Genomic DNA, 23,424 nt, shown 5'->3' with positions numbered 1-23,424 from the left:
TTCATGAATTGAAATCGGTTTTTAGGTGATCAATCTAAAAAGAGCATTAAGAACTTCTCAAACAAATAACATTAACCAAAACACCAACTTGAATGATTAAAATTCAAATTTAAAATAAAAGAAGAAGTAGAAATACATGATCAACATTTAAATGAAATTGTTAGGAGCATGAGCCATCCATCCAAGGATTGGATGCTTTTAGGTTCCAAATGAGATTATAAAATGAATTTTTTGCATCTCATTTGCCTTCTCCTTTCTCCTCCTGAATTATAAACTAAAACTATAAAACTTACTTAATAAGAACTTCTATGAACTAAGAACAAGAAGAGAGAATTGTGTTTTCACTTCACGGAAGAAGATTTTCAAGGCAAGAAGATATATTTTTCGAATGAAATGCCTCCTATTTATAGAATTTCCCTGCACTGCTGAGCTGCTTGTTTGCACCGCTCAGCAGCTGACCAAACCCTTCAGCATGAGTTTGGTCACTTGGTCAAGTAGCTTTCTCACCTCCTTAAGCTTGAATCACCAAAGCTAGTTGTGGGCTATAGGACCAGCTATGGTGAGCTACTCTTAAAAGCCTATGGTGGGCTACTTGAAGTGATGTCATGCATGACTTCATGGTTTCTTGATGGCTAAGTCAAGTATGGGTGCATACCGCTGAGCACACATGTGGCACCGCTAAGCTGCGTGCTTGAGCAGCTTTGACCGTGCTGACTGAGATGTGGCTTGGTGTTTGCTGACCTGGTGAAGTGTGTGGTTCACCGCTAAGCACACATGTGTCACCGCTGAGCTGCTGCTTGAGCAGCTTGGGCGTGTGCCAGGCTTGTGTCTGACCGTGCCAAACTTGAGTTCTGATCGTGTCAGGTTTTGTCTGGTGCTAGGCTGAGCGGTCAAGCAGGTCCGCTCAGCTGCTTGCTTAAGCAACTTGGTCTGTGCTAGGTTGGTTTGACTGAGTCAGGCTGGTGTCCAAGTCAGTTCAACGTGGCTTGGTCCACGCTCAGCTGCCTGCTTGAGCATCTTGAGTTTGACTTCTTTTTGTTCTTGGACCATGAGTCTTTATTCTCTTTTCTTTTTCTTTCTAAATCCTACAAAACATATAAAAAAGAAGTACAAAAAAAAAATACAAGATTGTGATATTTTATTCAAAAAGTATTGTTTTAAGTTTGTTTTTCTCAATTATGCTTAAGATAAGTGCCATAAAAGTGTATGAAATTTAGGTATGTTTGGCACTTATCAATCACCGCCAAAATTAATAATAAGAAGGTGGGGTGGTTGTTTGTCGACCATGATAGTTCGGTAGATATCATGTTTCAATATTTGTTCACAAAAATGGAACTCAAAGACAAAGACTTGTTACCTTATGATGGACAACTGGTCAGTTTTACTAGGCTGGGGATCACCCCTCGGAGCTACGTTGATATATGGCTTACTGTTGGAGAGCAACCCCGAACCCAGACAATCCAAGCTAAATTCTTGGTTATTGATTGTGTCTCGGCCTACAACGCCATCCTCGGGCGACCAACACTGAATCAACTAGAAGCAGTGGCCTCCACCCCACACATATGCATGAAGTTTCTTTCATCCGACTTCCGGGTATGTACGGTCAAGGGAGACAAACAAAGCGCAATGAGTTGTTATCAGATGAGCTTGCGACCGAACCTCACTTTAGTACAAACACCACCCCCAAAGAAAAGACAGTGGGGCGTGCACCTGGTGGAACAAGATGCCAGAACGGACGAGGGAGAACTCCGCCCTAAGCCAGAGGGGGAAAAAACCTCCCTTCAACTTGTCCCCTCAAAATAAAATCGGGTATATATTGGCAACACTCTCGACGAATCTCAAAGGTCGAAGTTGGTCAAATGTTTGAAAACCAACAAATATTTTTTTGCCTGGTCCGCTGCGGACATGCCTGGAATTAACCCCTCAATCACTTGCCACTGACTCACAACAAACTCGGGGGCAAAACCAGTGCCCCAAAAGTAAAGGAATGTGTGTCGAGACGACAACAGAGGTTACTCGGAAAATTTCCGAACTGCTAGAAGTCAAGTTCATCCGAGAGATCACATACACCACATGGTTGTCAAACGTCGTGCTGGTCAAGAAACCATCCGGGAAATGGCTGATGTGTGTGGATTATACAGATTTGAATAAAGTATACCCAAAAGATACGTACCCCATTCCGAACATTGACCATCTTCTGGACAACTCCTTCGGGTACCAGTTTTTATCATTTATGGATGCTTATTATGGGTACAATCAGATACCCATGTACCCCCCAGATCAAGACAAAACCGCCTTCATGACACCCAAAGCAGTCTACTACTACACAGTGATGCCTTTCGGCCTGAAAAACGGATGGGCCACATATCAGAGAATGATAAATGTTGTTTTTGGGGATCAGATTGGGAAGAAGATGGAGTCTACATGGACAACATGATTGTCAAGAGCTTACCAACAGAGGATCTTGTAACCATTCTAAATGTTACCTTCAACCGCTTATCCAAGTTCAATATGCACCTCAATCCAGACATGTGTCCATTCGGGGTCGAGGCTGGAAAGTTAATAGGATTTCTGTTAACCAGTCGGGGTATCGAGGCCAATCCAGCAAAATGTCAGGCCAATCCAACAACTTAATGGGTGATTGGCGGCATTGTCAAGAGTTTTATCTACATCCTCCAAACACTCCCTCCCACTCTTCCAACTCCTCAAAAAGCGCAACACTTTTACTTGGTCAGATGCATGTGAAGAAGCATTCCAGACTTCCAAACAATACTTGGCTACTCCCTCGTGCTTTCTAAGCATGCACCTGTTGAGACACTGTATGTCTACTTAGCAGTAACAGATGAGGTCGTGGTCACCGGTCTAGTCAGAGAAAGTGAAGAAGGTTAACACCTAGTGAACTTCATTAGCAAGGCCTTACAAGGCCCGAAGCTCAGATATGAGAAATTGGAAAAGGTCGCCTACGCGCCCTCTTGATGGCAACAAGACAGCTACGACAGTATTTTCATTCACACCCCATGGTGGTCAGAACCAATCAACAAATCCGCTAGATTTTGCACAAACTAGAGCTAGTCGGACAAATGATCTTATGGTCTATTGAAATCTCACAATTTGATTTACGATATGAGCTTAGAACGGATATCAAGTGCCAGGTGTTGTCTGACTTTGTCGTTGAGCTGACTACGCAACCTAGTAGTTCTAAATTTTTTTGACAATCTATGTCGATGGTTCATCCAATCTTTGAGGCACTGGAGTGCGAATCTTGTTAGATAATGGCCAATGGGTGACTGTTGAGCACTCACTCACCTTCACTATTCCTACATCAAACAACTAGGCCGATAAGGAAGCATGTATTGTTGGTTTGCAATTGGCCAGGGAAATTGGAGCAGAGAAAGTCTCCATATGCAGTGATTACCAGCTCGCCATCTTTCAGATTACATGTGCCTACCAAAAAAAGATGTGTTACTCGGAAATACGTGGCCAAGGTTAAGGAATTGATGGCCAAGTTTGAGGAAACCTCCATCCAACACGTCCCAAGGGAACATAATATATGGGCAGATATTTTGTCCAAATTGGCAAGCACAAAGAGTCCAGGCAGTAACAAATCGGTGGTTCAAGGAACAGTCTAGCAACCCAGCATCATCATGATCGTGCCAATACAAGTCTCGAATGACTGGATCGATCCACTCATTAGATACTTAATCCACTGCGACTTGCTGGTTGATCAGAAAGATAGGCAAAGGTTCCTTAGGCACAATTCATGGTTCACAATAGTGCAAGGTTGTTTGTATCGTCGAGGCTTTTCTACTCTAATGCTTAAATACCTCGGCCCCGATAGGGCTCGGTGCGTCCTCCAAGAAATCCACGAGGGAAGTTGTGGTCATCATCTCGGTGTGGCATCATTAACCAAGAAAGTACTCCGGGCAGGGTATTATTGGCCGACCATGGAAAAGACGCCTCCGAGTTAACCAAGAAATGCATACTCTGCCAGTTGTTCCCCGATCTTCACGAGGCCCCATCCGAAGAGGTGACCACCACAATGACCCCATGGCCATTCTGCAGATGGAGTATGGACATCCTAGGACCATTCCCACCAGCCGCCAGATAACTTAAATTCTTGATAATGGTAGTAGATTACTTCACTAAGTGGATCGAAGCTGAACCCTTATCCAGTATCACGGAGGCCAACATCCGGAAATTCACCTAGAGAAACATTATAACACGGTTTGGGATATCGGTCGCGATTGTTACCGATAATATGACCTAATTTTCTGACCGAAAGTTCGAGGAACTGTTGTTAGGCCTTCATATCAAGCAACACTTCACTTCGGTTGAACACCCCAAACAAACGGTCAAGCAAAAGCAGCTAACAAAGTCCTCTTGCAAGGAATAAAAAGAAGATTGCAAGAGGCCAAAAGAGCATGATCGGAACATTTACATCATGTCCTTTAGGCTTACCGCACAACCCCACACTCCACCACCGGGGAATCACCTTTCAACCTCATTTATGGGGCCAAAGCCATGATCCCGGTAGAAATCAGTGAGCCCGCCTGGCAGACAATACATTTTGATGAAGCCACCCACTCAACTATCTTGAGACACAATTTGGATTGGATAGAGGAAAAAAGAGACCGAGCTAGAACTAGAGAAACCAGCACAAAGAGAAAGACCGTCAAAAAGTATAACGCAACTATAGTAGCACGAGACTTCGAAACGGGTAGTTTAGTACTCAAAATGGACGATATAGGTAGAACCAAAGGCAAGCTAGAACCTAATTGGTAGGGTCCCTACCGAGTAGTTAACGAAACCGGCAAAGGGGCCTATAAACTAGCATACCTCGTTGGAAATGAGATTCCCCGTACTTGGAATGCGGCGAACCTACGATAGTTTTTTGCTTTGAAAAATGTAAATTTTGTGCATCAAATCTTTAAATGGATGAGAAAATGGTGTAACCAAATCCGACTTATATGTTAACGAAGTATTATTTAGATGTTTTTTATAGGCCATAGGTAATCACTAACAATACACCCCTTAGAGGCGTGGGCCAGTCCCCCTCTGATGGCGGATCAATTTGCAAACCCAAGGTAGGACCGAGTCCTCTTGGTTGCCATCAATACTCCCCTCAGAGGCGTGGACCAGTCCCCCTCTGATGGCAGATCAATTCGCAAACCCAAGGTAGGACCAAGCCCTCTTGGCCGCCATCAATACACCCCTTAGAGGCGTGAGCCAGTCCCCCTCTGATGGCGGATCAATATGCAAACCCAAGGTAGGACCAAGTCCTCTTGGTCGCCATCAATACACCCATTAGAGACGCGGGCCAGTCCCCTTCTCATGGCATATCAATTTGCAAACCCAATGTAGGACCAAGTCCTCTTAGTCGCCATCAATACACCCCTCAGAGACATGGGCCAGTCCTCCTCTGATGGATGACCAATTCGCAAACCCAAGGTAGGACCAAGCCCTCTTGTCGCCATCAATACACCCCTCAGAGGCGTGGGCCAGTCCCCCTCTGATGGCGGATCAATTCGCAAACCCAAGCTAGGACCAAGTCCTCTTGGTCACCATCAATACACCCCATAGAGGCGTGGGCCAGTCCTCCTCTGATGGCGGATCAATTCGCAAACCCAATGTAGGATCGAGTCTTCTAGGTCTCCATCAATACACGCCTCAGAGGCATGGGACAGTCCTCCTCTAATGGTAGATCAATTCACAAACCCAAGGTAGGACCAAGTCCTCTTGGTCGCCATCAATACAACCATCAGAGATGTGGGCCAGTCCCCCTCTGATGGTGGATCAATTCGTAAACCCAAGGTAGGACCAAGTCCTCTTGGTCGCCATCAATACACCCCTTAGAAGCATGGGATAGTCCCCTTCTGATGAGGGAGAAATTCACAAACCAAAGTCAGATAACCCCCCTCTAACGGTGGTCTAATCTTCGGAGACAAGTGGTCGTACAAACCGATCATTCAATATGCTCATTTATTAAAGAATTCCAGACATTAAGGTCCATTAGTTGATACCCAGACAGTCAAGACTTAATAATCATTCAACACTCATTAAGGTCCATTAGTTGATACCCGAACAGTCAACACTTAATGATCATTCAACACTTATTCATGTTCATTAGTTGGTATCCGGATAGTCAACATTAATGGTCATTCCACACTCATTCAAGCTTGATATTTGATTTCCAGATAATCAAGACTTAATGACCCTTCGACACTCATTCAAGTTTATTAATTAATCGATTATGTTCAATTATACGTTACGCATTCACCAGACAAATTCATTATAGGTTGGGTAAAGAAAAAAGGTAAAGATAGCAGTAAATGCGAATTAACTAAAAATGATAAAGAAACCGATTTCATTCATTATAAAGTCGGATAAAATCCAACCCCCCCCATTATCTATACCCGGGACCCGAAGCTTCACAGGGCCTTCCCTATCATTAGCAACCAACTCCCCCTCAAGGGTGACCTTGGCATCTATCCGGGTCCATGACCAATCAACATCAAGGAGAACCAACCGGACTTGGGAAAAGGCGTTGTCCCACCTCGCATTAGCCGCCACAACAACATCCTCTTCCAAGTCTTGGTACGACGCCATTAGCTGAGCTAGCTCCTCGGTCAGTCGAACAATATCGGCTTGTTCGTCTCTTCCTATTCCTCGGCTAACTACAACTTGGTCCTAAGTTGACGCCTCTCTTATTCAGCTCGACCAAGACGATCACATAGGGCCCAAATCTCCCGCTAAGCAGTCCTCATGTCAACCTGGGCTTGTAGCGCCGCCTCCCGAGCATCTTGGAGTTGGAGTGTCATTGCTGATAGTTGCTCATCGGCGAACAGGTTCTGCTCCTCTTGGACTTTAAGTGCTTTGGTGTACTTCTTCTTCAGCTCATGGAACTCAGCTGAATGCTTCTCTTAGAGATTGGCCAAAGCATCCTCTCCAACCCGGGTGGCCAATACTCCCTCACCCTCGAAGTATTCGGCCACAAAAGCAACTAGAACCCCGACCACCCAAACTCTTCTCAACAGATCGGTCATAGGCATAGAGTCCATTGTCTCCAATACCCCGGAGTTGAGTAGCCCGGTTTCATCCACTTTAGGAACTCAGTATAAGAAGGAGGGCTTGGCGGGAGTCTCTCCTTTGCCACTACTAGGGGTCTTCCCCTTAGCAAGATCCTCAGTGCAGGGAATAGGAACCCTAGTGGGCACAGCTTCTTCCCTGGTGAGATCAACCGGGCGGGCATCAGTCAGAGCAGGCATGACCGTAGTCGAAGGTTTAGAACATAGGGGCAGAACATCCGCTGGTTCGGTGGATGAACCATCCCCACGAGAAGATTCTGGACGGGCGAGCGAACCAAACCTCGCCTTTTTGGTAACCTCCGCGCTTTTCCTCTTCAGAGCAGTCCTTCTCAGAAGACCTGATCAATCGGATTGATCACCCATAACAGCTGCTGGTAAAAAGAGAAAAGAACAAGTCAAAACCAAGCATAAATATTACCCCAAAAAACAATATATATACCCATATGCTCACTAACTTCTGCCTCAGAAATATGATCCCCTTGGACCAACTTATAACACACTACAACCCAACCCTCCTTTATCCAGGATAGCAACTTGTCTGCTACCTCCCTTTCTTGGAGACTCAACTGGTCGTACAAAAAGCTAAAGGATTTAGCCGGTTTTTGGTGAATTCCCATGTTCTAGGAAAGGGAAACTAAGGTCGGCCATTGAGCCCATATGCCAAGGTATGCTGGTCATCTTCAACCTTTATCCGAAAAAATCTGATCTTCCAACCCTTTACAGATCCCTCAAAGGGCTGGAAAAGAGCACGCCCGTTTCCGGATTGGAGCGATGTCCATCTGTACCGACCTGCGTAACTCTCGTCTTTGTTGGTGTTGTGCCCCACTCGGAACATCCAAAAGAATAAGCAGAGCGTACATGGACGTTCCATGACCTCGCAAAATATTTTGAAAGCTGAGATAAATCCCCAAGAGTTAGGGTGAAGTTGGGAAGGAGCCACTTGGAGGTGTTGCAACACTTCGACAGACCATTCGTCAAAGGAAACCCTCACACCAATCGGGTAGCATAAGTGCTCATACATGTAAAAGCTCTGTCGGTCGTTGCTCTCCAAGGAAATATCTTGACAGACTCATTTCTTCTTGGTCGGGCTACACCATGTAATGCCTTCAGTCGGATAAGCTAGCAAGTCCACTCGAGGCTGCTTGTCTGGCGATTAGAAAGTTGGAATGGCAACAGAGCGGATCGGGTTCGGTTTTACCGTTACCCAACCCCAAACCCGAAATATAGAATCTGAACCCGAACTCAATGTGGTTGAAAATAAGAATATCATCCCAAACCATCAGTTTTCGGGTAACACGAATCCGACGGGAAAACCTGACAATAAATAAATAAATGATGAGCAGTGAGCATCATTGTGAATTATACACATCAATTAGGAATTATACACATTTTAGCATTACTGACACCATAAAGAGAAAAAAAATGTTAGGTTCATCTAAGCATATGAATTATACACATTTTAATTCTAATAATCTAAGTTCCAACTCACAACACAGTAACCATATTCAATAAAATAAAGGTTGGAAAAAATATCACATCTCACAAAACACCACATTTCAACTGTCTACACAACATTTATAACAGTAACTAATAAATCGCAACATTTCAGATTTTGCATTCATTCTCCTATACTGTTATAACTATACTAAAATTTAGAACCACAACCAATAAAGCATATAATTTAGTAATAATATTCACTAGATATCTGGATGAAGCAATAACAATAATTCAGTGACAATAGAATAATTCAGTAATAATAACAATTAACAAGTCTTCTTTCATAGATGTAGTACACTAAAATACAAGTCTTCTTCAACATATGGATGCAGCAGACACTCACGCAACAATTACTAATCTTCAAAATGATAACTCAAACTACTATTTATCACTTCAGCTGTATTAAGATTTAAAAACCAAAATTAAATATACTAATTAAACAAAAAAAATTAAAAAAGTAAAATTTAAAATATTTTCGTCATCAGACTCCATTTCATTTAAAATAGTAGCATATTCTTGTGCGAAACTGGAATTCAAATTTTCTAGCAATATTGAAAACAAAGAACGATAAGATAAAATATATTAAATAATATAACATATTAAATCTGATACTTGAATCAATATTTAATAATTTAAAACTTTACCAGCATTCTCAACAGACCATAGCCAACTCCTAGCATACATAAAAGCCTATAATTTAGCTCAATTAAGTCGACTACGATGAGGGCTCAATATTCGACCACTTGCGTTGAATGTTGATTCAGAAGCTACAGTAGAAATAGGAATAGCTAACAAATCATTTACAATTGCTTGAAGTGTTAGATACATGACTCCATTTGTCTTCCTCCAATTTAAAATGTCAAAAATCGGTGTTCTTTTTATAACACCCTCCTCCAAGTAATGATCCAACTCAGTTTTAACACTTGATCTTTTAGTTTCTCTTCTCCTCTCAATAAACACACCATATTCCTCCAAAGGTTCATCATTAGTAATAGTTTTTTTAACAATGGAGAACTTCCACTAGAATTTTTTGTTTGTTGATAATCGGACACTAAATCATAACATAACTCTCGGATTTTCCTTACTTGTGTAAATGCATCATGGTCTTACAACTTATCAAAATAGAATTCAAGTAAAGTCATTTTGTATCTAGGATCCAAAACTGTAGCAACTCCCATAATATCATGAATCACACTTCAATACCTTTCAAATTTAGTCATCATCTTCTCTGCCATCATTTTAATCAATTCATTAGAGGAGTTCATCCACTGAGTTATTGCTAGCTTAATCTGACAAATCTTGAGAAAATATATGTTGGTAGTTGGGTACTTAGTACCACAAATTATCTCGGTTATGGAACTACATAATTTTAGTCGCTCACAAACATCCTCTACAAATTGCCATTGTGAATCCCTTGGCAAACAAGTATATCGAGTGTCACGTTGTTTTAACTGATTAAATACATCCTTATACGATATGGCAACCTCGAACATATTTTAAGTTGAATTCCATCTAGTTGGACAGTCTAAAATTAACTTTCTAGTGTAAGGAACTCGCAATTGTTTAGTAGTCTCCTCAAACTTTTCGCTCTTTTTTGGTGTAGCATTCCAATATGCTTCACTATCTCAAATATTTTCTATCTCATCTTTCACAACTTCTAATCCATATTTAACTATTAAATTTAGGATATGTTCACAACAACGCATATGAAGTAAATACCCATCACTCAACAAATTTCACAACTGCAATTTATCCTTAATTTTTAGAATCATAGCATCATTTGTGCTACAATTATCTAGAGTAAGATTTGATATTTTTATGTCAATGTTGCAATCCATAAAGCATTCAATGAGCGCATGACAAAGTATATCACTAGTGTGAGGGGCAGGAACATAAATGAACCTAAAATAACAATATTCACATTCAATAATTTTGCCATGAAAAACTGCAAATAAATTGAGTTATAAATATAATTACCTCAAGATTCAACTTTGTAAAGTCCAAGAGCAATCAATATAGTAAGTTGTGCTGCCATGTAACCATTCTTTTGATTACTTGAGGTCCACATATTTGAGGTAATGTCCACTCTCCCTTCATGACTATATAACAACTTCATTTCACATTCTCTCTCAAAATCATACACTTTCAATATCTTCTTTTTGGTGGTGTTTCGAGAAGGCAGTTGAAACAATGGTTGGAGGAAAGTTGAGTACCTTCTAAAACCAACATGGTCCACTATTGATAGTGGAAAATCATGCTTAATAATTGCACTCACGAGCTCCTTTTTTGTATTTTCTACATCATAATTTCCAACTCCAAACTCTTACTTACCTTGTGAGGCTTTAAGCATTAGAAATGATTGTCCTTTGTCATTGTCTCTCGTCATAATCTTTTTTTGAACACATAACTTCATATGGTTGCGTAAGTGCTTTGTTCCATTATTTGAACCCCCTCCGAGTTTTTTCTTACAATATTTGCACTCAACCTTGTCTACTCCGTTCACTTTAATCTTATCAAAATGCTCCCACACCACACTTCTATGCCTCTTTGATGTAGGTTCTGTTGTTGGTTCTATATTATCATCTTGTCCAATATGAGATTGTTCATGTGTAGTATTAGAAGTGTCTTCCACATTTACTTGTTGTGAACTTCCTTGTGAAGCATGTTTGGAACCAGCCACATCCATATATGTTCTTTTTACTAGATCCATTCTTCCTAATTGGATAAATAATGAAACAATTAGAAGAAAAAAAAATAGATTTACACATATTAGTAAAAACAGGTTTAAGCCTTCAAGAAATCATTAGGCATTATAAATTATTGTGCCACAACACATATTAGCAAACACATATTTAATCACTGAATTCATTACGCATTATAACTAAACATGAACATTGTAAATGCTAAACATGAACATTGTAAATGCTAAACATGAACATTGTAAATCACTGAATTGTACTTTTTTTCATCTTCCTAACAAGTCTACAATGTGCTAATGCCATCTTCAGTAAATTGTTTGAAGTGCTAAATATGAACATTTCTATACAATATCTAAATTAGTAGATAACATGTTTTGAAGTGTTTCCATATTTATAGCAAGGAAATAATTACACAACATGAGTTGCAGTCATTGGTAAGGTTTATATATGAATTTAATTAGCTACTTTACTGGTTTTGTTCTGTCAAAGTAGAATTGTAGATGACTTCAATTACTCCTGGTATGTTGGTTTCACTAACAGCAAACAATAATGTTAATTCCTTGGATAAAAAAATTGTAATGGCAAAATATAGAAGCAAGACAAATTAGGTTGTATTGTTATTGCATTGATCATAGAGTTTATGTGCATTTAAGTACTGGTGTATTGTTATTGCATTGACCATAAAATTTCCTTGATATAAAGTTGTATAACATTTCGTTGGGGCATTTCATCAAACAGGTTCTGGGCAGAGTTTAAGTCACCTAGTTTGCCATACATTAGAAGAAGGGTATTGAGCAAAATGAGAAAGCGTTGAAGGAAGAAGGGTATTGAGCAAAATGAGAAAGGATTGAAGGAATAAGAGTAATACTTTCAATGCACATTCTTTCTCAAAATCATACACTCTCAATGCTTATTTTTCATACTTTTAATAATACTCTCCACAATGATTGATGGAAACAAGAATTAATGAAACACAAAAGTAATGAAAGAATATGAAGACGAAAGACTCACCTTGAGGATTGTCGTTGCCGCCTTGCCCGAGAAGAAAGTGAGTGTGAGAGAGTGTGACTTCGGGTGTTTCAAAACCCTAAATCAAAATAGTGTTTCAGACTTTCTCACTTTCACATCGCCCTCCTCTTTCTATTTCTAATTTAGGACTTGAGGTATGCCTAATATTATATCTAACGGGTATGGGGCGGGTTCGGGGTAGGGTATTAGTTGTACCAAACCCGAACCCGAAAATTGGTATCGAGTTTTACCCGAACCCAGTCATAATGGGTTTTCCCTGTTAAATTCGGGTTGGGTTCGGACGGGTACCCACAAGTTCGGTTTTCATTGTCATCCCTAATAGAAAGAGGCATTGTCAATGAACTCTCAATCAACCCACCAGTAAGGAGATTCTAGGCCATCATATCTGGCGGAAGAGTGTATTGGTCGGCGCGGTCAGCGAAATTCCTCCCCATATGTGACCTGTCACCAGAAGAAGTCTCAGACTCCGAACTGGATATACCATCCAAGACTGGACCCTACTTCTTATAAAAGGCTGCTCAGTCCAGGACATCTACCTCGTCCCTACTATCTCCCCCCTTAATTCGTGCAAAAGGGCAGGAAGAGACAGTCGTCGAGACCGCCTTCGAGTAGAACGACGCCTTTGATGATAGGAACCAGGGGATGTAAAGATCGGCAGGGGCCAGATAAGATCTCTAGATCATCGGAACTAGAATCCCCACTAGCCATAATTAAAAGAAAATAAGGAAGATAGGGAATTACCGGTTGAAAAAAGCTTTGAAATGAGGAAGACTTCTGGATGGAAAAAGCTTCGCTCGGATTCAAGAGTGATAAGAGATTCGACAAGAAAAAAGAATGAGGAAAAACCAAGCCTAGATCTCCCCATTAGCCCAACCCGAACACACATCCACCCGTTCAAAATCACCCGAGAACAATCTAATGGTGGCAAATACGTCGATTGGCCATTCCAAGCTCAGACAAAACGCCAAGCATCCCTCCACGTGTCCGATGGAGATAAATGGCCATCATAACCTATTCCTACGCCTAGAAGCTACCATTTCCCATTAGACCGAAATTTCCTTAGTCTATCACCTTGGTCCGCCTTCGACCAACCTGATAGACTGGGGGCAACTGTTCTACCCCGAATAAATCTGGATGTTCTCTAACCCGCCCCGGGTAAGGACATGCATTTAGGCTCGCTAGTAAACATCTGCCCATGGAGGGCCAGACACGCCGAAAATGCCATAAATGCTTCTGGCACGTCTTTAATGCCTCTAGCACCCCATTAATGCCTCTAGCACCCCATTAATGCCTCTAACCCCATCATCAATGCACCACACGCCTTAAGTACTGACCGACAATCCACCTACTACGTCGCTTGCACCCCAACCTGTCCACGACAATTTGGCAAACGATAACCTGCAAGTAGAATAGAGACAACCCAACATATCCTGTTGTACCCGTTAGGCTCTAACCAATAACCAGATGTCATGTCAATAATCTCAGGCTGTATAAATAAGGAGCCCACATAGGGAGTATAATTAATTCTCATTCTCTCATTTATTGTTATACTTATTGCTCTAACTTCTCTCTTATTTACTCCATTTATCTCTCTAGAATACACTACTAACTTGATCGTCGGATAACCTTTTCAGGTACCTCCCCTGGTGGGTCTAGACGATACTCCGACCAAGATTTCTAATCTCTTACATTCTATCGGGCATCCATAACAGACCATTCCTCATCCATCACCGACCACTCCTTCCTGATATAAAATAACAGAATCATTCCATTTTATGACAATGTCATCAATGTAAACAATTAGATAAATGCATTGTCCTTGAAAGTTATGTGTGTAGAAAATTGTATCATCAAAGTGGCATCATTTGATACTAAACTCTTCAATAAAAATGATAAACCTTCCAAACTAATATTGAGAAGATTTCTTTTAGCCATAAAGAGAACGACAAAGTCTGGACACCAAAATAGACTCCCCATGAGAAACAAGCCTAAGTGATTGTTTCATATGGATTTCTTCTTGAGCTCACCATTAAGGGAAGCAATCTTAATGTCTTGTTGAATCAAAGTCCAAGAACAAATGGTAGCCATGAAAATAAATACTCTAACAAAGTATTTTGGTGACAAGGGAGAAGTATAATCCTGACCATAGAATTGTATATAGCCTTTAGTATATGGTATACACAATTTGATGGTCAGGATTATATTTCGATCTTATTGACATGATACCCTTTGTTCGAGTATTTCTTCTCCATTTTATTTTCTTACAACCACAACCAAATGATGATACAATGTGACTAGTCACAAGAATTGGAAAATATAATTTTCTAACTTTTCTAAATCGGTTCATTTCTCTCCTCATGTACAAAGTCATGTTTCACACTAAACAAAACAACGAACCTAACTTTCTCAAATTAAATCAGAAATCTATTTTCCCTAAAGTTCTAATGTAAGAAAGCTCTCTCATTTCACTTTCTGCAAACTTTCATCACTACCACTCTTTACTCTCTTCATTGTTGTTCATTGGCATCACTGCCATCGTTGACGCATCCCTACATCACAACACTTTCCACTCAAAGTTCTTTTCACTCGTATGTCATTCATTCACCACTACCATAACTTATATTTCACCACTACGTCAAAATTGATATTTAACAAGCTCATTCAACAACGTTCGTGTGTTAAATACTGTTAAATGTAAGGCGGGAGAGAATTAACAATGCTCACTAAAGTAAGCGTTGTCAAATATGACAGGTGGATATACATTCAACAATGCTTAATTCAATAAGCATTGTTGAATGTATGGGTGAAATATTTAACAGTGCTTAGTGAAGCGAGCGTTGTTGGTTATCACACATTTAACAACATTTGTTTCAATAAGCGCTATTAAAAGTAACACATTTAATAGTTCTCATTGAAGTAAGCGTTGTTAAAGGTCATACATTCATATATTTTACATCACTTCTTCAGTGAACCTTATTAAAATTAACACATTAAAGTAACACATTTAACAACGCTTGTTTCAATGAGTGTTGTTAAAGGTTATACATTCATATATTTAACAGCACTTCTTCAATGAGCGCTGTTAAAAGTTATACATTTAATTGCGCTTATTTTGATAAGTGTTGTTAAAGATCATACATTTAACTTGATGTATTTGACTAGTACTTGTGGTTCATTTTTGTTTGAGGCTATTAGTTCGTGCACAACAAGTTTGGTTGATCACGAGAAAGCTAACACATACATGAAAGTCATTTATCATTTGTGTAACTTGATGTTGTAGCCTTTGAAATTGGCTACCACCACATCATTGGATGAATAGACTACAGGTCAACTTGGAGAATTAACAGCAGCAACAATCGGGAAGGGTATAAAGTAGGGTATCATAGGTCTTAAACTTGAAAACTAATATTGAGTAAAACTTGAACCTGAACTCAATGATAGTGGGTTTAACCCGTTAAATTTGGGTTGAGTTCCCTTTTCATTATCATCCCTATGAACAACACACTGTGAGATAGAATATGTATTATTTATGCAAAAATGTAAAAAAAAATGTTTTGAAAAATTTAAAGGGGGCTGCCCCCACCTATTCTTTACTTCATCTACCACCGTAAGACACGGCAAGATCCCAAAAGACCAAAAGGTCAAACATTCAACTCGTGTGAGTGATACTGGTTAAGAGTGATAACCACAAATCCTAGAAAATATCGGTTTCTTATTTATAGGGTAAAAGATACTCTAAATAGTACCCCAAAAAAACTATTATATATTTAATGAAACATACATAATATATATTTGTGAAAATAACTGTCCCTAATAAATAAAATAAATTAATTGAATTGTCAGAATATTAAAACTGTTTTTAATAAATTATAACTGAATTTATATGAACCAGGAAGTTTCCCTTTTCCCTCACCAAATCTAAAAGCACTTCTCCATCATTCTGCTGCTTTATTAACTCAAAGTTTCAAGCCCCCAAACTTGATTTCTCAGCCTCAAATTAACATGGAGTATCAAACCAGACTCACAATGTTCCTTCCAGACTTAGTATTACTTGTAGTCTTCTTTCTCCATTCAACAACATGGACAACAGCACAAGAAGTTGGTAAGGCCTTTCTCCTTTTGAGAATTTCATGGTTTGTGGTTTAGATAGAGATCATCTATTCCAAATGTTACCTTATTTACTGTTTGAATCAATTAGAATATTATTTTTTATTACTTTTTGTTTTTTAAAATTTTATTTTATTCATATATCAATATGTAATTGGTCTAGGTAGAGAATTGGACACCGTTTAGGACAAGTGATTCCTATTCTTTTTGGATTTGATTGTGTGAAGTGTTTTGAATATATAATGTGTGTTTACGTAGAGAACGAGACAGAGTTTGATTACATAAAACGGAGCGAGAAGGGGCCATTACATTGGGGTGATTTGAAGAAGGAATGGGGAGCATGTAAAAATGGGAAAATGCAATCTCCAATTGATTTGTCAAGGCATAATGTGAGAGTGGTTTCAGGTTTAGGGAAGTTGAAGAAGAACTATAAGGCTCAAAATGCTTCTATTACCAACAGAGGCCATGATATTGCTGTAAGTAATCCAGAAAAAAATGTTACTCTTTCCATTCCAAAAATAATTAGGAAGAAGTATATAAACATGAGAGAAAATTTAATAAATAGTATAATTGAAAAATAAAGTATAAATTTAAATGCTAAAAATATCAAAAGATTTTGAAATAATATGTGCAAATTAAAACATATATGGGAGAAGGGATTATTTGAAAAATTGTTTATGTTTTAACTTAGGATATCCTAATACTAATTCTTTTTGTGATACATGCTTATATTTTCGTGTATATTAGTTATCAAATTGCTTAAGGGTATGATATAGTGATTCAATTAATGGTTTATTAATTCAACAACATATTAGTAAAAAACTAATAAAGAAAGTGATAAATAATTTTATTTGAGTAATTTATTAAAATAAAACGTGTGATTTTACTTGATGATAGACCATAATTTAGAAGTATAATAAAAGGTAATGATAATATGTTTGATCAGCCACAATAATAAAGTTTAAGCAATTTCATACAAAAATTTGTATTTTAAATAAAAATTAACTTGCATGACCTATATGATTTAATTGAAAATTGATTGGCATAGTTTCAGCCTATTTTTTACCATCATACTTGTTGTACCCTATTAATATGGGGCCAATGCACAGTTTTCGGTTGAACCAGCCCATCGAGTCAGGTTTTCTTAACCATGCTCCATTGTATATGGGTATTGAACTGAATTTGACAACTCACATTATGTAATAATCTTATGGCATAAAATATATTTACTAGCATATTTCTTCTAAAAGCACTTCGAAACGACTTTTAATTGAGAGTGCCTAAAAGCCTTAAACAGATACATGGTTGAAAAGTTTGATTTTACTATTGTGCTTTGGAATTAAAAAGAAAAGGACGTTATTGTAACAGCTCATTGATAATCGTGTGGTCCAATCTGGAAATCATTTTTTTTTATGTACCAAAAAAAATCACAGCTCATATTAGCTTTTGTTTTTTCGAAGAAACTGGGTGTGGAAGAATCTTCCGGGCTATGCACTCTTTTTATTTTGTATGCACTCCAATTACATAGGTTTATTTTAAGAAAGTAACATTTATATAATGTCTATATAGAGATTTATATATGGTTATTACATTATTCATTATTAATTTTAAAATATTTCTTTAAAGTGTTAATAATAATTAAAGATGAATGATATATGATATATTGATAATGTATGAAATTCATAAGTTATTACTGTATATATTTTTCCTCTTATCTTAATCTTACGTGGTTGGCACTCATCTAGTATTATTATTATCAGTACTTAAGACACGGGGTTTCGTCCGGATTAAGACTTAAATATTTAGTAAAGAAAAAAATATTATAAATTTATGATATGTATCTTATTTAATTATTTTTGACAATATAATATTTATAAAAATTTAAAAAATAGTAGACATACATAACTTTAGTAACTACAGAAAATAATTTATCTCATTTTATGTTATGAGGTAATATTTTATTCTCTATTTATTAGTGTTTAAATGATTTTGTGTAAAATGTCATAAAATAATATGCTGTATTGAGAAACTAAGTAAATCACATTTTACTTATTTCAATATTTTACTTTTCTATTTTTGATTCCTTAAGCTCAATCCTAATAGATAAGAATAACAAAAAATTATTTAAATTCAATTTCAGCATTTCTCTAATTGATTTATGATATATTTATTCCATTTCCGACATATATTAACACCTAGTTGTATTGCATACTCAGACCAGCATATGAAATATGATACAAAATTTATTTTAACATCTATACCCAATCTTCTATAAAGTATTCAAATATTATCATCCATTTTAAATTTTTTGTTAAGTAATTATACGAACAAGATATTTTTTATTCAAATGATACTAATTGTTTTGAACTTGCATGATTCAAATTTGAAATCTATGTCCATAATTCTATATGTGTATGTAATGGGTGCAGCTGAAATGGAAGGAAGACGCAGGATCAATAAACATCAACGGCACAGAGTACTTTCTTCGTCAATGCCACTGGCACTCACCTTCCGAACATACCATCAATGGCAGGATGTATATCTTCCACATTTATTTTTTCCTATCTTATTTATTAGAGCATATTTTCCTGTTGAGTTTATTCAAGTACGAAGTCTCACATTGGATATGCGGGGAGGAATGAAAGAGTTTATAAGAAGGAAATACCCATGGAACACATGCCTTAAGGTTTTGGTTCAAGACGTGGTGTCTCACTTGTGACTCTTCACTCTTCCCATACCCATGTAACAATGGAACTCCCCGGTGGTTGGAGGCTCCCCGGTCGCAGTCTGGTCCAACAAGTGGTATCAGAGCCGATGGTTCGGCTGGGACATGGTGGACTCAAGGGGAGCGGACCGGAAAGTGTGTGGTGCCCACATTTGAGGGGGAGATTGTTGGGTTTATTCAAGTGTGAAGTCTCACATTGGATATGAATGCCTTAAGGTTTTGGTTCAAGACGTGGTGTCTCACTTGTGACTCTTCACTCTTCCCATACCCATGTAACAATGGAACTCCCCGGTGGTTGGAAACTCCCCGGTCGCAGTCTGGTCCAACAAGTGGTATCAGAGCCGATGGTTCGGCTGGGACATGGTGGACTCAAGGGGGAGCGGACCGGAAAGTGTGTGGTACCCACACTTGAGGGGGAGATTGTTGGATTTATTCAAGTATGAAGTCTCACATTGGATATGCGGGAGGAGTGAAAGAGTTTATAGAAATACCCATGGAACTAATGCCTTAAGGTTTTGGTTCAAGACGTGGTGTCTCACTTGTGACTCTATACTCTTCTCATACCCATGTAATAATGGAACTCCCCGGTGGTTAGAGGCTCCCCGGTCACAGTCTGGTCCAACACTTCCACATTTATTTTTTTCTTATCTTATTTATTAGATTATATCTTTTGTTACATAAAGTATATTACATTATGATTAGTTGAAAAACATATTTAAAATTAAAATATTTATACATAAGTATTTTTGGACTAACCATAACAAAGTGACACATGGAGTCATACATTTTATGAGAAAAGATATGCTTTCCTTGTTTATGATAGAGTGAGTCAAGTTTGTTTATATATATATATATATGCTATAATATTTTCAACATTAAAGACATATTTTGTTCCTATCATTTTGCTTGCTTAGAAAACTGAAAAAATTAAAAATATTTACTAATTTGATTCAAATTCACCATCTAAGTACAAGTTTAGTTTTTTATTTTTTTGGAAATCAAATTGATATATAAAAAAAATTATAATAATCAAACATTAAAGTAAGTATTTACTCTAATTTTAATAAAGTTTATTAAAATATTATATATTTTGGCTTTTTGATATGCATAGTTGTGCGTCAGCTCACATATTTTAATTCAATAATTTTATCATTATAGATTAATATTAGTAAAGTATTTTTTTAAGATAGGATATACAAAAAGTATTATTAATAATAATGGTATGTACAATTTCATAGAGATAATAAAAATATGATGTTTGATAAAAATATAAATGATTAATAATGGAAAAATATGGCAACGCAATATTATACTAACAAACTACTAATTTCTTCAATAATAGGAAGTATATATGAGAATTCTGGTTAATATGGATTTGAAGTGACTAAAATAAAAATAATTGTGGTATAAAAATTATTAGAACAATAAATTTATGCCAAACAAACATGAATGATTAAAATTTATTTAATAATTATATGATTACTTGTAAAGCCTTGTACATTTACTTTTTAATTTTGATATTCAAATAAGATATAATAATTTATATTAATTATTCTCATTTTTTCATAATAACAACTGCTTCACTGGAGTGAATTAAAATTCAAATATCGATATACCACACAAACCAAATAAGTGCTAATATTTGGCGGAAATTTTGTAAATATTTCTTTTTGATGAGGTTATTTACACGTTTAACTCGTTTATCATATTTCGTACTAATTCATCATAATAATTGTACTTTTTTCATAAAGTTCTAAGTAATATAATAACTAATAAGAGAAAAGTTTCATATATTTTTTTTGTACAATTTCTTACATTGTCACTATATTTTTTTATACAATTTTTAAAAATAAAATTGAACAATTACCTCAATCAAATATATTCACCTACAAATTACAATATCTAATTAACACAAATTACTACATTTATATTTATAGGACTATACATTATAAACAATAAAAAACGGGTTAACAGTGCATGTCAACACGCTAATAACTAATAAAAGAAAAGCTTCATATTCTTTTTGTACAATTTCTTAAATTGTCACTCTATTATCTACAATACAGATTTTAAAAAAAATTCAATGTCTATTCTTATAAGAAATGTGAAATATTATAAATTAATGAAAAGCGTGAAACTTTAGGTATGACCTTGAGCTCCACATGGTTCATGAAAGCAAGACAAACCTGAAGAACAGGATCGCTGTTATTGGACTTTTGTTTAAGATTGGTAGGCCCGATCCTATCCTCTCCAAGGTAATCTTTTATTCCTTTTGTAGTTCTAACCAATATTATTAAGTCCCTCCACATCAAACTGAATTTCATATAATGTTTAATCATTCTATCAAACCAGATAATATATTATCTAATTCTAGGAATACATGTGTAATTATTTATAATTAATAATGATGTATATTTATATTAAAGTAATGTTTTCGATTATTGTGTTTCTATTTTTTTAAATTTTAAGTGAATTATTCGATTAACTTTCTGTTTCTGGAAGTTATTTAAAGTTAATCTAGTTTAACCTGTGGACAAGAATTTTTGGGATCCAAAATGGTTCAATTAGTGGTTTGATTAAGAATGTGAACCAAAGTTATTTGCAAGTCTGATTGGACAACAATATTTGTTGATGTTAATGTTTATGTCCGTTTCAACGATATCAGTTCTCAAAATACATTGAATCCATGGTGGATGAAAAAGCAGAACAGAACACAGGTATGATTGATCCCTCAGAAATCAAGCTGGGCGGCAAGAAGTACTACAGATACTTGGGCTCCCTCACTGTCCCTCCTTGCACTGAAGGTGTTATTTGGTCCATAAACAAAAAGGTACAACCCAATAATATTATGCATAATTCACATATATTCTAATAAAGAAAAATATATTTAGAAAAAGAAGTAGAATATTTCTAAAAGCATCTTTATATTTTCTTCTTTGCCATGTGATTATAGTGATTACTAGTTTACCTGAAACTTTAAACTTCCTTCATAATGGTCAGATAAGGAGTGTATCAAGGAAGCAAGTCAAATTATTAAGAGAGGCAGTCCACGATGTAAGTATTTTAGTTCGATAAAATGAACAATCAAAATAAACATAAAGTATGAACTATCAATTTTTTTAAGTATTACTAAGAATGTTCTTTTACTTTTTGGTAAGAATCATTTTCGGGGCACATAGTTATCCATTTCAACAAGTATTAATCTTAATAATTACATTATCAAATTGATTACCTTTGACCAATTATTTATTTTAAAAAAATAAAGAAATAAACAGGGTAAACCTAATCTTCTTTGAACCTTGTCTAATTATTTTTTTGGGTTAATAATCAATCTAATCAATTGTTACTTATGTAATACTCTATGTCAGCATGCAGAGAAGAATGCCAGACCTATTCAACCCCTGAATCTACGTGGGATACAACTATATGACCCAAAACACAAAAAAGTAAATTAATGACACTTTTTATTTTGCAGCAATATGCTTCCTGTATTTGTTTTCTTAAAAATTCATTGATTAATGGTTGCTCGTATTATGATTCTATAGTAGTACATGCTAAACATCAAAAGCACATGGATTTTGCAAAGTCCTCTTCCTCTTTCGTTATGTATTTTGTGAAATTGTTGTGTTTGATGAGATAAATATTATTAAATTTTTGAGTAAATATACATTTTTGTCTATTATATTTTTTGAATTTATCAATTTAGTCACTCAAAAATTAAAAAACTAAAGATAGTTCTCAACAATTTAAAATGTGAGTCAAATCAATATATTTTAGCATATTTTACAATACCTGATAAAACTATTTTTACCCTAAAAAGACTAATTTGAGTTACATTTGAAATTTTTTGAGACTATTTTAGGTTTTCCAAATTTTGAGGGACCAAATTGATAAGTTAAAAAATATGAGAGATTAATTAAAATGTGTATTTACTCTAATCTTTTTTTACTAATTTAAAGTTAATTTTATAACTAATTATAATCAATGAGATATAAAGTAATAATTTTTGAGAGTGTAGATATTTTCAACTAAAAGACATTCCCATAATCACTTCTAAAGTTACATATCTGTCTTGTTCTGCTGTCTTACAATTCGGCCTCTTACATTGTATTTAAGGACGAGAAAATTAAGAAACAAAGATTGCTAGAACAAGATTCAAGTATGACTTGATTAGTGAAATTGTGTCACATTTATTCTCACTTATGTTTTTGTTAAGTGGGGAAGAAGAAGATATTTGTAACCCGCACAAGATATCTAAAATAGAGAAGGAAATACTTCGAAC

At 36.6% G+C, this 23,424-nt stretch overlaps 1 protein-coding gene across 1 annotated transcript; it reads left to right on the top strand.

The window, feature by feature from the left end:
- On the top strand, window positions 16,206-22,746 carry LOC109347605 (alpha carbonic anhydrase 7). The gene is made up of 7 exons (XM_019587538.1): window positions 16,206-16,412; window positions 16,676-16,893; window positions 18,847-18,953; window positions 21,286-21,397; window positions 21,808-21,972; window positions 22,143-22,196; window positions 22,511-22,746. The coding sequence occupies exons 1-7, from the start codon at window positions 16,313-16,315 to the stop codon at window positions 22,595-22,597; spliced, it is 843 nt and encodes a 280-aa protein (XP_019443083.1). The 5' UTR covers window positions 16,206-16,312; the 3' UTR covers window positions 22,598-22,746.

Source organism: Lupinus angustifolius, chromosome LG05 (genome assembly GCF_001865875.1).
Source record: "Lupinus angustifolius cultivar Tanjil chromosome LG05, LupAngTanjil_v1.0, whole genome shotgun sequence".
NCBI lineage: Eukaryota > Viridiplantae > Streptophyta > Magnoliopsida > Fabales > Fabaceae > Lupinus > Lupinus angustifolius.
Note: the sequence above shows the minus strand (reverse complement) of the source record. Positions and strands in the feature narration are given on the sequence as shown.

Excerpts from the sequence above, each read along its gene's own strand:
- LOC109347605 (XM_019587538.1), top strand. The coding sequence starts at position 16,313 with ATGGAGTATCAAACCAGACTCACAATGTTCCTTCCAGACTTAGTATTA. Across the intron at positions 21,398-21,807 it reads CCGATCCTATCCTCTCCAAG|TTCTCAAAATACATTGAATC; the intron begins GTAATCTTTTAT and ends CAACGATATCAG. Across the intron at positions 21,973-22,142 it reads TTTGGTCCATAAACAAAAAG|ATAAGGAGTGTATCAAGGAA; the intron begins GTACAACCCAAT and ends CATAATGGTCAG.